The 16,449-nt window shown below is 35.9% G+C and overlaps 1 protein-coding gene across 2 annotated transcripts in view; it reads right to left on the reverse strand.

Annotated features, from left to right (window-relative positions):
* Nucleotides 1-3,669: 3,669 nt before the first annotated feature.
* Nucleotides 3,670-16,449, reverse strand: part of LOC131044230 (L-tryptophan--pyruvate aminotransferase 1) — a 28,435-nt gene continuing 15,655 nt past the window's right edge. The window contains exons 4-8 of one of the 2 annotated variants that reach the window (XM_059207353.1): nucleotides 6,572-7,565; nucleotides 5,892-6,195; nucleotides 5,496-5,782; nucleotides 4,829-5,151; nucleotides 3,670-4,158 (exon numbers count right to left, since the gene is read on the reverse strand). In XM_059207353.1, coding sequence (XP_059063336.1) covers nucleotides 3,971-4,158; nucleotides 4,829-5,151; nucleotides 5,496-5,782; nucleotides 5,892-6,195; nucleotides 6,572-7,050 — 1,581 coding nt within the window. In that variant the 5' untranslated portion in view covers nucleotides 7,051-7,565 and the 3' untranslated portion in view covers nucleotides 3,670-3,970. Of the gene's footprint in view, nucleotides 4,159-4,828; nucleotides 5,152-5,495; nucleotides 5,783-5,891; nucleotides 6,196-6,571; nucleotides 7,597-16,449 lie in introns of those variants that run through there. The other variant, XM_057977516.1, reaches the window with a different exon arrangement.

The raw sequence follows: 16,449 nt of genomic DNA on the forward strand, positions 1-16,449 counted from the left end.
CCCAACTACAAAGAAGAGTTTCATTCTGGGTGGTTAGTGAGGTCGTGCTAATGTGGCAGGGCAGGGAACTCGGAGCCAATCAGGTGGTGCCACATGGCGGAGCCACATTAGTGGAGTCATTGGTTCATTGGGAGATCGGTGCAATTCTTTTGTGGTCTTTCTGGGGGTCAATGGAGTAGAGATCGACTACGGGTGTGCGCTTGAACCGAAGTCCAAAAAGGTAAACACTTGGACACTAAAGATGGTCTTGTCGGTGTATATGAATACGAATCGACCCGACTTCCTAGTGCATGTGGGTTATTGTGTTTCTCATGAATGCAGACCAACGCAGCCGGTTAGACTTCAAACCGTTGGTGGAGTTGCTCAGATGAACGGTCGACAATCTGATATATGAAGCCATTGGATAACTATGGTGTATGTAGCTGATAGTGTGAGTCGATTGTTGTGACCAATTCATTAGAATCTGAGAACAAATGCCTATAGTTGCAGACTAAAACTTTATTGTAAATTCATTTACTGTAAATAAAGTGTCAAACTGTTGGTGGTGGGTTTTTTCCCGAAAGGGTTTTCCCACGTAATTCTTCGTGTTTTGTCTCTGTGTTGATTATATCTGGTTCTATCTATATTATTATTAACGTTCTATAAAAGTTTTAAACTACATTCTTGTATGATTTACAAGAATATCGTCCAATATCTTTGTGCAACACAACATATAAAATTTTCTTCAAAGCAAAAGCAAATTATTTGAAAACAACACTTTTGGACATCATAGTTGAAGAACAAAGTGACTTTTTTGGGGGGGCGTCTATCATTGATGGAGTTATCATAGCCCAAGAAGCAATTCACTCCTCTCATAAATGAAAAGAATTCCATGTTGGTGAAACTTCATATCAAGAAATCCTATGACATAGTGGATTTAAGATTCCTTTCCAAAATTATGGAAGTCTTTGGCTTCAAGAAGGGTTGCCTTTCATGGATTTTGAATTTGGTGTCTAGTCCAAGATACTTAGTAATCATTAATGACAGCCCACAATGTTTCATTGAGGCCTCAAGTGGACTTCGGCAAAGAGATCCACTCTCTCCCTTCTTGTTCATCATAATGGTTTACACCCTTAGGAGAGAATACAATTCAATAGTGAATTCGTGAAGATTAAAGGGTGTCATAGTAACCAAAAATGTTCCACCCATGTCATATCAACAATTTGTTGATGAAACCATGTTGTTTGGTTTAGAAAAAATAAAAGAAGCCAAAGTCATGAAAGGGATACTGGAAGAATATTTTGAAGCCTCTATACAAGTTCTTAATATTATAAAAATTATAAGTCTTCTTGTTTGGAACTAGTCTAGGTAAGTAAATTGAAATCTTGATCATTAAACTACAAAAAAGGTTGTCTTCATAGTACTTATATAGGCTAACCTTTATCCACTAGGTTGTGAATGACTAAACTATGGGATCCAATGCTCATAAAGTTCTCAAACAAAATGGCCTGATGGAAGGGTCACATTTGCATTGGGTTGGAAGAATAATAATGTTGAAAGTGGTATCTCAATATTTCATATTTTTCTCGTGTCTTGTCTCTCTCTACCTCAAAGGGGTACTCCAACGATTGAAACAAAAGATGAGAATTTTTTTCTAGCAAGGAACTTTAGTGCAAAAGAAAATACCTCCCATTGCATGTGATTCAATTTGCAAGCCTAGGGTTGAAGGGGGTGTCAGACTGAGCAACTGGATCTCTAAAAACAAAGCAATGGGAGAAATATTGATATGGAAGATATTTTCACAACCTTAGCTAAAATGGGTAAGGATACCATAGAATAATTACCTAGACTACCAATATCGCAACAAGATTCTTACAGCAGACCATATCATTAGGCTCTAGATTTTGGAACTTCATGACTCCTTGTCTACACTAATCACTGACCACTTTATGTGGGATATGAGAGACGTGTTAAACTAATGTTAGTTAGGCCCTTTTCACCAATCTAAAAGGATTCAAACTAAATAGTGTGGATCATGCATTTCTGAAAATATAAGGTATGGCACAAACTCTGATTTACCTAGGTGGATTTGGAAAGATTTTAATGCTCCCGAGGAAGAAAAAGAAAGTCTGAAAGATCCTTCATGAGAGGAACATCTTACCATCAACTAGAGAGAACATAATTAAATGAAATATTTTCATAATCAATAAATATAATGTTAAGGGTGGTTACAAGGTTTCACAGATTGCATTAGAGAAGTCCAATATTCCAATTGATTTATGTTGGAAAAAAGAATGTTTGCCAAAAGCGGGATCTTTTTCTTAGGCGGTGGTGCAAAAGAAAATTTTAATAGTTGATAGTTTCCTAAAGCTTGGATTCCATTCTCTATCAATTCTCACAAGAATTTTGGAGGTGGCGATGTGCCAAGCTCAAATGGGTGGGGGTGCTCTCGATCTCAATCCAATCTCTTTGAGGCTTAGCATGTCATCAATAGAGAGACTAACTTTTTCGTTTATGGATTATCTACCTGTCAATTCCAATTTAGGATTTTTTGAAAGAACAAAATAGAAGGATATTTCAGGATAATAATTGAAGCAGCCAATATTAGGGCCATACACCAAGTACCCCAAAAAAGGAAGTTCACAAAAAAGGGTGTATGACAAAGCTATACTTTGGCCTTAAGCTCCCCTATTAAAGGGGTTATTGGTGTTGATGTCAATCTTAAAACAAAAGAAGTCAAAGGGATTGTTGGTGTTGATGTCAATCTTAAAACAAAAGAAGTCAACTGGCAAGCCTCTCAATTAAAATTGACATCAATACCAACACAATCAAAAGATGGAAACCTCAATCAAACCATAATTAATAGGTATACAATAAAAAAACATTAAATCTAAAACCCTAAAATTGAAGGAATAAATCCTAAGTGATATAAGATAGGTTGGGTCCACAAATTAATGTTATGGAAAAGTAACACACCTGACTTCAATATCTAAGTAAATTAATTAGTTTGTAATGAATAATAATCTAGCTTAAAATTATTAAATTATAATTTAAATAATTAATATAATATACATATCCCTATGGTTGATGGAAATCTTATTCTGTCAAATGTTGCAAACTAATTTGCTAATATGCCATATATATAACATCATTTGAACATCTCAAGTCTTCAAAAGTCTCTATTGTTGTTTTGGTTTACTTTTATAATCATAAAATTGTCATTCAGAAGTGTAGAAGTGAAACTCATGCACAGATTTGAGTCCAGCTTTTATGAATTTGAGAGTCAAAAATTTGTTCTCCTTGATGTGTCTCAAGGAGATGGGGCCCATAGACCAATTTGAGGGTTTGCTAAGCTAAAAAATATTTGTTAGTCAAAACTTTATATTAAGTCATAAATACAAAATCAAAGTAAAGACAATAGACAGTCATGTAATATACCCCTTGAATGCTGCATGCTAAATTTTAGGTGTTGCTACATATATGCATGCTATATTTTAGGTGTTGCTAAATGATTCCTAAATTATCAAAATGAATTATTATTGTTTGTCTTTTTATACAGTAAAACTCAAATCAACTGTACAGACAAAATAAATAACAAACTGAATGAAATTGAAATTCAACCAAATTATTAGTAACTTGCTTTCTTGCACTAAAAATTATTTAAAAAACAAACCATAACAAAAAGGAAAGTGAAGAACGGTAGAATAGGATGATAATGATTAATGGGTTGTTAACCCAAACTTTAAAGAAATAGACATATTGATATCATTACCAGGGCCCTGGCGCATGTGAAAGGCTTTCAGACCTTACTAAGTGTGATAAACTTAGGCCGCCATTATGATAACTAATATTTTTGGGGATTTTTAAGTTTGGAGGAGCTGCCTGCAAATTCCTATCAATTACCTTGTTTCTTCTTTTCTTAACTACAAAAGGCGTGATCATTGGGCCATTTGCAAACAGTAGAAACAAAAAAACGCAATTTACATGAAGATCAATGAATGGCAGAGAGTCTGTCAATGAGAAGATTGAAGGTGTGGTTTCGATCAAGAATGCTGAGTCTCACATAGTTTTGGGGGGCACCAAAATGCCTGCCACTGCGAGTGATAATTCCATGACTCCTCAACAACTTCGCACAATCTTCTTCATCATCTCTTCCTTCACACTTCACCCAAGCAAATGCTGCAATAACAGAGCAATCCAGAAGTCAGTCAATTCTATGTTTCTCTTTACAAATTTCACTGTTTTCTTATTGTAAATTTTATATACCTTCTTCTGTAACCTTGTAAACCAGCATTCAAATTTGTACTTTCTTGAAACTGTTTACATATTCCATGACTCTACATATCTAATCAAACATATTTGCTCCTATTCCCTTTGCCCTTTTCAACCCTTTCCTCGCACCACTACTTCATACTTAGTTTACTACCCTGTACTAAACATGCCATATATATGCCACGCCTTCTAAAGAGAAGATGCTCAGATTATTTGCTATCAGTATTTTTTGAACACAATGGATTTTGTCATCTTTGGTGCATTTAAGATGTCAGCTTGCAGTCCCTTCCTTTTTCAGATCACTTGCTCTCCATTTTTCTATCAGAAATGCTTTATTTGTGGATGATACCCTTCCATCATTCACTTCATTTTAGAATCTAACTCTATATAATATATTATTAGGTATTGAGATTGAAGGTCTATTCAAAACTTTAGTTAAATGTGTTAAATGGATTATTCATGGTCATAAGAGATGGATTTTTCTGAATCATTATTTTCATCTGATGAAGACTGGCATAGTTGGATCCCAAGAGATGAACATATAATATCACTAGATAGTTTGAAAATAGATTGTTACCTGGTTGAGGAGTAGCCTGCCTGCCAAAGAAGTTGCAAAACTGGCTTTGGAATGCAGGTAAGCTGAATCTGTGATTAAGGCTTACTACATCTCGAAGCCTCCTCCATCTTTCTGCCATCAAATTAGAGCCATGATGAAAGAATCTAGTCTCTTCGACAGTGCTAGAATATTCTTCTGTGTCAACCTCAGAAGCATAACTGTTGCTAATAGAGTGCAAAATTTTGCTGGCCCGTAGCTGAGAATCCTTCGAAACTCCAATTGTATTCAGTTCGATGTATTTGGTCATCTTCTTAGCAACTTCCGCATCTTTAACAATTGCCCACCTACATCAGTCCTCTTAAGTTCAAATAAGATACACAACAGCATTTCAACTTTTCCATCAACTGAAATTAATAAGAGAATTCCTATAATCCAAAAACTAAGTGGGAAGGCAAAATGCAGTAGTACATTGGTGCAGAAGAAGGGAGTAGTCAAATCATAGAATATAATGGAAAGAGCTGCTTGCATATTAAATAAAGGCAGAAGTGTGCACAGCGGAGCAACGTGGACATAACACACGAGCAAAACCAGGAAAAGCATGTAGAAGACATTCAAATTGCTTCTAAAGGATGATATAGCTAGCTTAAGGGAAAAAATAAATTGTGCAAAGATGATAAAAATATCTTACCCAATGCGGGTCCCTGCATGACCTGTGCTTTTAGATACAGTGAAAAGCATAACATCTCCATCTGCAGGGGCAATGATAGGAGTATAATGTGGCCAGTAATAAGCATGATCATATACAACCGGTCCAGATCCATTTACAACTGCTTCCCTCACAAACCCATCAGGATTATTTGGGGAAGTTACAAGTTCAATATAATGATCTTCATTTACTATCTGCTTGTAATTCCAGGCATCACCAGCCCATCTATACATGTCTGATTTCAAATAGTCCGTCACCACTGGATAAGACTGAAATGAAAAAAGTAAAAATAAAAATCATTCACTGAATTTAATACACAAATAAAAGATGAAATTATCTTGATTTACTTCCAAATTACAATTTGGGGGATAGTCATACCGAATAATAGGGTGCAGCAGACACAACATCTGTAGGCTTTGACCGACCCGGTTGAGACAGGGCATATAATGCAGCCTGAAAGAGTTGTGTTGAGCCTGTGCCTATAACTAAAGTACGCCGTTTAGTCACAGCATTCCCAACGAGATCGTGAAGAGATCTAATTGCCTTTGCTAACTCTGGCTCTAGAAACCAGCATATGTTTTCTGTATCTGCAAAGTAGCTCATCAGCTGCCATCCCAAAATCACAGTTGTACTCTCTTGCCCCTTATTAATCCAAAAGGATTCAAACATTGTTGGGTCTCCACTGCATCCAATCCAACAGTAAACCACTCAAATCTAAAGTTTAATCCATCAAATATTTTAAATCACTGCAAGGTATTTAGGGGTTCCACTTGGAACTTTATTTGGTAGTCGCTTGAGCATATGCAACATAGAGGTTTTGCTAGATTCCACCATTTAATTGTAACACTATTCATGAAATGGAAACCCCAAGCTAAAAGTGCAAAGAGATTAAGTTTTCAGCGGGGTCCACAGATTACATTTTGCATGTTAAAAAGACAAGAATTGAACAAAGGCAGATGCTGGTAATTGGTTTATGGTTCCTATTCATTACCAGTAGGTTAGTAAAAGCGCATGAAAACTGAAGTATGAAGCAGAAAGAAATGGTTAAGAAAAATTACTGATCAAGATTGATAATACAATTGGAGACAACGGTAGAACAGTTGTGGCCTGTCAAGCAGGCATGACATTTATACGCTGGCTGAGCAGTTGCATATGGAGAAAGCAAGTACCGATCTGTCTCTGCGTCTGCGTCTGCGTCTGCCTCTGCTCCTTGTTGTCGTAGGCGTATCTTGTCAACCAATGAGTGCCCAGCAACAGCATTCACAAGGGGATGGGTATGGTAGTTTTTCTCATATACCAGACTAGTGAGAAGAAAGACATTCACGGCCATGGAAAGGCTTATCAAGTACTTGCTATTCATACTGCCTGGCATGGGCTTTCCTTTCTGCTTCTGCTTCTGCTTCTGCTTCTGCTTTGATAAACTATTACTCTCCTGCTTCTGTTTTGGTGAAGTAGTATTACCCTGCTGCTTCTGTCTGCATCTCATACTGGAGGCTGAACCTGCCATGCTGCTTGCCCACTCTCCTCTCTCAGACATACCCTGCCCGAACGGAACCCACCAGATCCTCTCTATTTAATGGTAATACCCAATCTTAAAACTTGATCCACGAAAAAGATTTCGCTACAGAGCCGTGTTTAATGCCCGCCCTTTCACATTTTATATCTATACCTATATTTAGTTGCTCAAGACTGAGCCGGCCAAAACGTGTTTCGATGGTGCAGTGTCTGTCAGACTGTGTTTATATCAAGAAGACCTGAATATTTTATCGCTTGCTGTCAAAAAAGCTGTTGACAAAGGTGGGCAGACACACATTAAAAGCCGGCCATACAAACTTTGGGAAAGGAATAAAAGAAAGCGAGGGCAGATAATTAGTGGGGATATGCGAGTGGAAAAGTTTTATCCGTCCATCTCCCTCCAGGCTTTATTTGGTGGGCCGCCCCATTTGGGTATGAAAAGACAGACATCATGCGAGTGCGATTGCGAGTGCGATTGGATCCATCATTTCATGCGCAAACGCCTCCGCCTCCTCCTCTTCCTTCCGCCGCCTCCGCCTGCACTAATGCATCAATGTTCAATGTTTGAGTTCCATTTTAGCATGTAGCCTAGAATTTTTATTTTTATGTTAATACAAGGATAAACAAACAGACACTGTTTCTAATGTTTTTCATGTGATATACTTCTTTTTAAAATAAAAAAACTACTCTAGCCTCTGCTGATTTTTGTTTCCATATTTGAGGTTTTAGATTGAGGAGTGGCACATGCTAACAATAATCTTCACTTCAGATTGAGGAGGGCACATGCTAGCAATAATCTTCACTTCTGCTATGTAAGAAGTCTCTTTATCTTTATGAAACATAAATGAGAACTATTGTTAACATGTGTATCTTTATGAAACATAAATGAACACTATTGTTAACACTATGAAACATCAAATGAGCACTATCGTTAACATGTGTATTCTTCAATTTAATATTAAATTGGTGAAAAATAATATTTGTTTATTCTAATGTAATATAGATAGACAGCATTCATTTGTTTATTTATATTTAATATAAATGTCTTTCTTTAAGTTGATCTTAGATTGAAGATTATACATGCTAATAATTTAGGGTTAAATTTACGAAGATATTTATGTTATATAAGAAGCAACTTGTCTAGTGTTGAGCACTAAGTACTAACTTTATATATACATGTATGTGTATATATAGGTGTATATATATCAGTATGTGTATACATTTATGTATATACACCCACACTCACTCAAGAAAAGAATCACTCAAATGTCACACTTATTTGGCATCATTTGTTTCACTTTACATCAACTCTTGTATCAACAAATGTCAAAATTGATCTAAATGTAGTCTTGTTTGTCCTCTTTAACAACTTCATCAGTTGCTTAGCATTGCTCACTACATGAAACACAATGATTGCATACCTAGATACAACATTGTCCTCACACATTTGTATGCAATTCTCACACATAACTCTGCAACACTTTCGCATGCATTATGTAGCGCATGCATGGTTATACACATAAGTATTCAATCAAACTATTCATGTGTGTCACATGAAACATCAATAGCCACATTTTCTTTTATATACATGAGTGACCTAGCAGTCCGTGTGTGTATCTAACACAAGGTGGCATGCATGTCACATGTCTTTACAATACAGCTAGCACCATTGGCATTTGCCATTACCCCATTCACATAGTTTATGCACCACATGTATTTGACATTTCCTAGCATACCTATAAACTATAAAGCCTAGTTGATGACCTACCTATATACATACCTACTTTTTATTCTATAGAATAGAAGAAAGATAACAAATTATCATATTTCTTGTCTATATGTTCCCATGTTCAACCTAAATAGAAGTGGCAATTTTATGCTTAAATCCAAGTCTACATTTGAATGGATTTTGCTTTGTATATCTATTTTCTAAATGTGTTATATGATTTTGTTGCATTACAAACTCATCTCCAGAAATATGCCCCAACCCACCTTGGGAATCAAATCATTGGTGTTGGCCATTTGGAGGAATTGAGTATGTGTTATATTGATGTTTTGTCATTGATGTCAACACTGGTTGTTTTGGTTGCTTTACCGGTATCCTTTTGGTCTCGGTAGGATGTTTGGTTTCTGGTTGGATTAGATCATGATGATCTGGTATACTCTGGTATGCTTTGGCTTATGGAATTGGCTTAGATCTGCTATTCATGCTACTCAGATACATGTTCAGTCAGTTGGTTTTGAATTGGTGATCGGATGCTATATTATATACTGGTAAGCCTGATTTGTTGATCCGGTGAGGGTTTCACTGGCAGAGCTTTGTTGAAGATATTTTGATGTTATGCATAAGTGTTGTTGGTGCGGCTTCTAGTAAAGGTTCAGGATGTTGATGGTGATCATGTTCGAGACTTGGCTGATGGGGATCATTGCTTTAGCGTGTGTGGACCTAAATTGGGTCTGGTACTATCTAGGTTTTGGATCGGCTTAATGTAACGTGTTGTTTGGTCTTCTCAATGTGTTTCTAGGATGTCTTATGGGTTGGATATTATTTTTTTGGTCTCAGGCCGACATGTTTTGTATTTTATTGTCAGGTGGTCGACCTTATTGTTTATGGTCGAGGGTTTGTATATATATGATGTAAGATCTCATTGTAGATCATGTAAGGGATAATATAAGGATGTATGTGAGCGAATAATGTAATAATCATTCATGCAAAGGATTTGGTCGATCATTGGTGATCGAGTTAGGTTTATGTAAGAGGATTAAGTCCTCTGGTATTGAGCTTAACCGGAACTGTACTTAGGCATAGGAGATGCTATCATTGCAATTCATTCTTCTTTCGAGATTGTAATCTGGATTTTTATGTAGTCAATGAGACTCCTTTTCTAATGAGCAGTGTACTCTAGGTTGTTGGCCTTCCTGCAAGTGCAAGCCCCTCAATTTGTAATCACATACTTACTGCAGAAGTATTATCTGACCATGGGTAGGCTTCCCACCGTGGTTTTTTCCTTTACCGTGTTTTCCACGTACAAATTTTGGTGTCATGTGGATGGTATCTATTCTTTAATTTTTGCTTGTGCTTAATTAGTATATCTGCTATTTCGGTAATTGGTTCATGTATTCTGGTATTGATCTTATGTGTTTCGGTATTAAAGTTTTAATTGCTTAAGGTTCTGGTAATCTAGTGACAACTGATTCACCCCCCCTCTTAGTTGTCTTCCGGTTATTTGAATTGTCTAACAATTGGTATCAGAGCTCTAGTCCTCTCTGTAGAAGCTTAACCGCTTGAGGAAGATCCTATGGCGATTAATAGTTCAAGTTCATCTAGTTCATCTGTTGTTTGTCTTTCGGAGATAAATTCCTAGGCTTGATGGAACAAATTATAGAGTATGGAAGATTCGGATGGAGACTTATCTGAGATGTTTTGGTAAGGAAATTTGGGAGATCATTGAGAATGGTGTAACTCCTTTTAATATGGCATCTGGCAATCCTCCTCCGACAAACTTGGATAAGGAGCTTGAGAATGATTGTAGAGCTAGAGAAGCCCTCTTATGTGCACTTTCTGATTAGCAAATAATGGTATTGACTGACAAATCATCAACAAAGGCTATATCAGACAAGTTGGAGACTCTTAATGAAGGTGACCCTACTGTTAAGATTGCTAAACTTGATGGTTATCGGGTGAGATATGAAAATTTGAAGATGGAAGAAGATGAAAGGATTACTGTATTCATGGAAAGGGTAAATGAAATTGTCATGGGAATTCAATGTTGTGGTGGATCTCTGAGTGAAGATGAAATAGTTTCTAAAGTTTGAAGAGCTTTACCACCGACTTATAAGATTAAGGCTACTGCAATTAATGAATTGAGAACAATGCCTAATACTTTTGTCAATAGGGATACCTTGGTTGGGAAATTAGCTACTTTTGAGCTTGAAAAATTTGGACCTTTTGGAGTTGTGAAGTCTAAACCTATTTTTCATGCATTTACATCATCAACCAGCAAGCAAGATTGGAAAGTTTTGTATGCAAAGGAATTGGATGATATGAAAAGGGAAGATGGAGAATTTGAGCAACTTGAAGCCCTATTTGCTAGAAGAGTACCTAAAGGATTGGTAGGAAGTAAGTATGAAGGAAAATTATCTTTTAAATGTTTTGCATGTAATAAGATAGGTCATTTTGCATCTAGATGTCCTGAAAGGAATTCAAGATTTGAAGAAAGAGCTAGAAGATCTTTTAAGCCTAACCCTAGATATCAAAACAAGCATAAGTACAGGAAAAATACAGATAAATCATGTTACTTTGCAAATGAGAAAGATGTGATTGATTTTGATGATGAACCGGCACAAGACTCTACTAGTGGTTCCAACAATGGAAAGGAATGGGTGTTCTTGGCTATCAAGGAAGATGATCTGGCACTGGAAGATAATGTACTTGAAGTAAAGGCCCTTGCTATTAAAATTGAAGATAAGGATGAATGGGTAATTGACAGTGGATGTTCACATCATATGATTGGAGATAAAAGGAAGTTTCTATATTTGCAAGAATTTGATGGCGGTCTAGTTAGATTTGGAGATGACAAAGCATGCATGATCAAAGGAAGTGGAACCATATCATTAGATGGTAAGCACAATACTGATAATGTTTATTATGTTGAAGGTTTAAGGCATAATCTTTTGAGTGTAGGACAATTGGTGGATAAAGGATTTCAATTACAATTCAAGGATGAAAAATGCAAAATCATTAACAAATCTGGATTGGAGATTGCAACAGGTACTCAGACAAAAGGTAATATATTTCATTAGAATTCCGGTGAGAAGACATGTTTGATTGCACAAATTGATGAGAGTTGGCTTTGGCATAAAAAGCTATGTCATGTGAATTTTGATTGCATGGTAAAGATTAGTTCAACTAAGGCAGTTAGAGATATACCTAAGATTGTGAAGCCCTATAATCCAGTATGTAAAGAATGTCAAATGGGAAACAGGTCAAAACCTCTTTTAAGAGTATACAAGACAAATCTAATGATGTTCTTAATCTTATTCATACTGATTTGTGTGGCCCTACTAGAATTAAAAGTTTTCAAGGTGATAGATATTTTATGTTAATCATTGATGATTATTCTAGAATGATGTGGGTTACTTTTCTGAGGGAGAAATCTGAAGCTTTTGAAAAGTTAAAAATATTTAAAGCTAAGGTTGAAACTGAAACATGATTGAAGATTAAGTGCTTAAGGTCAGATCATGGTGGAGAATTCACATCCGGTGAGTTTAATAACTTTCGAGAAGCATGGCATAAGTCAAAAATTTTCTGCTCCCCGGACACCTCAGCAGAATGGAGTTGTGAAAAGAAAGAAAACTATCTTGGATGCTACTAGAACCATGATGATAGAAGCTAATCTACCTCATATCTACTGGAGAGAAGCAATGAGCACAACAGTCTATACATTCAACAAAGTTCATATCAAAGGAGAAACAGGTAAGACACCTTATGAGTTATGGTTTGGCAATACACCTACAGTTAAGTATTTCAGAATCTTTGGTTATAAATGTTATATCAGGAGAGATGATTTCATTGACAAATTTGATCCTAGATGTGATGAAGGAATATTTCTTGGTTATTCTAATGAAAGGAAAGCATATAGATGTTATAACAAAATATTGCAGAGAATTGTGGAGAGCACTAATGTCAAGGTGGATGAGCAAAATAAAAGTCAAATCATAATTTATGTGCAAGAATCGATAGTGGAAATGATCATAATTGAACCGGTAACACCTTTACCGGAATACATGTTGAACCAGTTACTCCGGGAGTATCAAAAAATTCAACAGTAACTGAAGAATAGGAAAGAGGAACAGAGAGTCAGAAGACTCCTAGGTATGTAAGGTTGAATCATTCAGAAGATCAGATCATTGGGGATAAGAATAATGGAGTGATGACAAGAAGAAGATTGGCAGCTAATGAGGTATGTTTAATTTCTCAAGTTGAATCGGTATCAGTAATTGAAGCATGTCAAGATGAATGTTGGATGAAAGTTATGGAAGAATAATCAGATCAGATAAAAAAGAATAACACATGGATTTTAGTTCCCCAGCCTAAAAATAAGAATGTTATTGGAACTAAATGGGTATTTAGGAATAAACTAAATGAAGATGGACAAGTTGTGAGGAATAAAGCTAGATTGGTCTGTAAAGGATATTTTCAAAAGGAAGGAATTGATTATGGTGAAACTTTTGCACATTTCTTGCCTATGTTGCATATAAAAACTACAAGGTTTATCAGATGGATGTTAAGTGTGCTTTTCTGAATAGGGATCTTGATGAGGAAGTTTATGAAGAGGGGAAAACAGATTTGAAAGGTAAACTGATCAAAACATAACGAAATAAACATGTAGAATGCTAAAATATCATTAAAAGACCATTTCACCTTGCTATTTTACCTTCTCCTTCAGATTGAGCTTGATGAAGTGAAGGCGCCCCTTGATAATGCTCCACTTGATGTGCTCCCTTGATTGCTGGATGTGGATGGCTCTCCAATATTGTGCACAAATGATTGGGATGAATGATAAGGATGAGATGATCAAATTGCCAAGATGATTTTCTGGGCTCAAAAGGGCAGCATAAGCTTACTGGATTTCAAGATGTTTTGAATGAACGGATGGAACCCTATTTTATAGGAAGAGGAGAAGAAAACGGATGGCTAGGATGAATTCGAGATGAAGGGCTAAGATTTACTTGTGAGGTCACACAAGGTCCAAGAGAGGGTGTGGAGACCAAGAAATATGCCTTAAGGCATTTCGTATCTCCACACTCTACAAGATGCATTGGAGGAATTAAAAATTCTCCAAAAACGGATATTATGGGGATTAGAAGAATAAAAAGGAATTAAAAATTCCTTGGGAGAGGGAAATGCCAAGAGGAATGTGAGATTTCAAAAATCTTACATTCATCTAGAAAAAGAGCATTTAAAGCTAGTGGCTGGATGAAAGGACAAAGAGTTGACTTTGTGGCTAATCATGATGATTAGCCATTAACGACTCATTAGGAGGGGAATTAGAGGAAATGTTAGGTGGGATTTATATTTGTAGGAGAATTTGACTAGGAGAGAGAATGAGTGGAAGGAATAAAAATTAGAAGAATAATATTAAGTGAGTTTAGGGAGTTTCTAGAAGAATTTATTAGGTTAATGATGAATTAAGAAGATGATTTGTAGGAATCATGTAGGTTAACTAATTAATTGAAATTAATTAGCTAAGAGAAAGATTTGTGAGGATTTGATTTTTTAGAAGAATAAAGAAATGGATTGATTTATTAAATAAATCATATGCTATAGTGACAATATTAATTATATTTAATTAATATTGAGAAGAATTTTAATTAACATAATTAATTAATTAATTATGTGAGGAATTAAAAATAATTAAAAAAATTATTTTTAAATGTCTACAGTTTATATTGAGCAACCTGATGGTTTTTCACTTTTAGATGATAAAAACATGGTTTGCAAGTTAAAGAAAGCCTTACATGGATTGAAATAGGTTAACGAAAGCTTTATATGCAAGGTTGGACAGATATCTTTTAAAGTTTGGTTTCACTAAAGGTAATGCTGACAGTAATCTGTATTATAAAGTCACTAATGATGATATACTGATTATTGAGGTCTTTGTTGATAACATTATTTTTGGAGGTGAAGATAAGTTGTGCATGGAATTTTCTAACAATATGGAGAATGAATTTGAGATGTCCATGATTGAGGAAATGAAATTTTTCTTAGGTTTGTAGGTTACTCAGACTGATAAAGGTATTTTCATCTGTCAAACTAAGTATGCTAGGGAGATGTTGAAGAAATTTGGTATGAAAATTCTAAAACGGTTAATACTCCTATGGTTACAAGTGAAAAATTGACAAGGAAAGATGAATCAGCACCGATAAATCCTACAAGATACAAGTCTATGATTGGAGGTCTGTTATATTTGACTCAGACTAGACCGAACATAATGAATGTTGTTTGCATCGCATCAAGATATCAAAGTGATCCTAGAGAAAATCATGAGCGTGGTGAAAAGGATTTTTAGATACTTACAAGGAACATCTAAATATGGTTTGTTGTACCCTAAAGATGATGACTTTACTTTATGTGCATAAACAAATGTAGATTGGGCAAGTGATGTTGATGACCGGAAAAGTACTTCCGGTGGAGCTTTCTTTCTTGGAAAGAAACTTATTTCTTGGATCAGCAAGAAACAATCATGTACTTCTTTATCTACTGCTGAAGCTGAGTATGTTGTTGCTGCTACTACCTATACACAAGTTATATGGATGAAGCAAATGTTGAAGGATATAAAAGTGCATTGCAATGGACCGGTAGTTATTCATTGTGATAACTTTGCTGCTATACACATATCAAAGAATCTGGTATTTCACTCTAAGACAAAGCACATATCTATCAAGTATAACTTTGTGAAAGAGAAGGTGGAAGAAAATGAAGTTGGATTAGTTTATGTGAACACTAAAGAGCAGATTGCAGACATCTTCACTAAACCTTTGCCTAAAGAATCATTTGAGTACCTCAGAGACAGATTAGGGGTTTCTGCCCCTCCGGCAAGAAACTAATTAATGTTATTTGGCATCAATCCGGTATGCATTATCAGAGATACTATTCACTCTGGATTGATGTGGTGATGCTACTACTCAAGGGGAGTAGTTAGTTTTGTAATTTAGTGGTTTATGATTTTGCTTCGATATTTTTGTCAGATCTCTGGCATTGATGTCAAAGGGGGAGAGATATTTGTGTGAAAAACTTAAGGAGATATATACATTAGGAGGAGAAATTTGTAGAACTTAACTAAGATATCATCTACAGGGAGAGTATGGATCAGAACTTCATTGCTATATTCTTGTGTGGAAGATTTGTTTGACATTTCTTAGCACTTTGATGTTTTCACATCTAGTGTTGCCATCAATGTCAAAGGGGGAGATTGTTGGCCATTTGGAGGAATTGAGTATGTGTTGCATTGATGTTTTGTCATTGATGTCAACACTAGTTGTTTTGGCTATTTTACTGATATCCTTTTGGTCCCGGTAGGATGTTTGGTTTCTAGTTGGTGTAAAGCGGAAAAATCGAACCCTAGTCGTTCTCCCCTCCCCAACTCCGAGGAGAGAGAAGGGAGAGTCACTAGGGTTGATGGTTTTCACTTAGGAGGGACTTTACATTCAAAAGAGGGGTTGAAACCCACAAGATCCAATCCCACGCAATGCAAGATTGGATTCTATATGAGTTTCAAGGGTTGTGATAGCAAGGATACCCTCTTTTGTAAAGAATGTAGATAGAAAGATTGAACTAGGAACGCATGTAAAGTAGGAAATATTCGCTTATAAACAGAGATAGGAATATGATATGAAGCTGCGGACCTGGAATTAGCAG

The sequence above is a fragment of the Cryptomeria japonica genome, chromosome 6 (genome assembly GCF_030272615.1).
Source record: "Cryptomeria japonica chromosome 6, Sugi_1.0, whole genome shotgun sequence".
Taxonomy (NCBI): domain Eukaryota; kingdom Viridiplantae; phylum Streptophyta; class Pinopsida; order Cupressales; family Cupressaceae; genus Cryptomeria; species Cryptomeria japonica.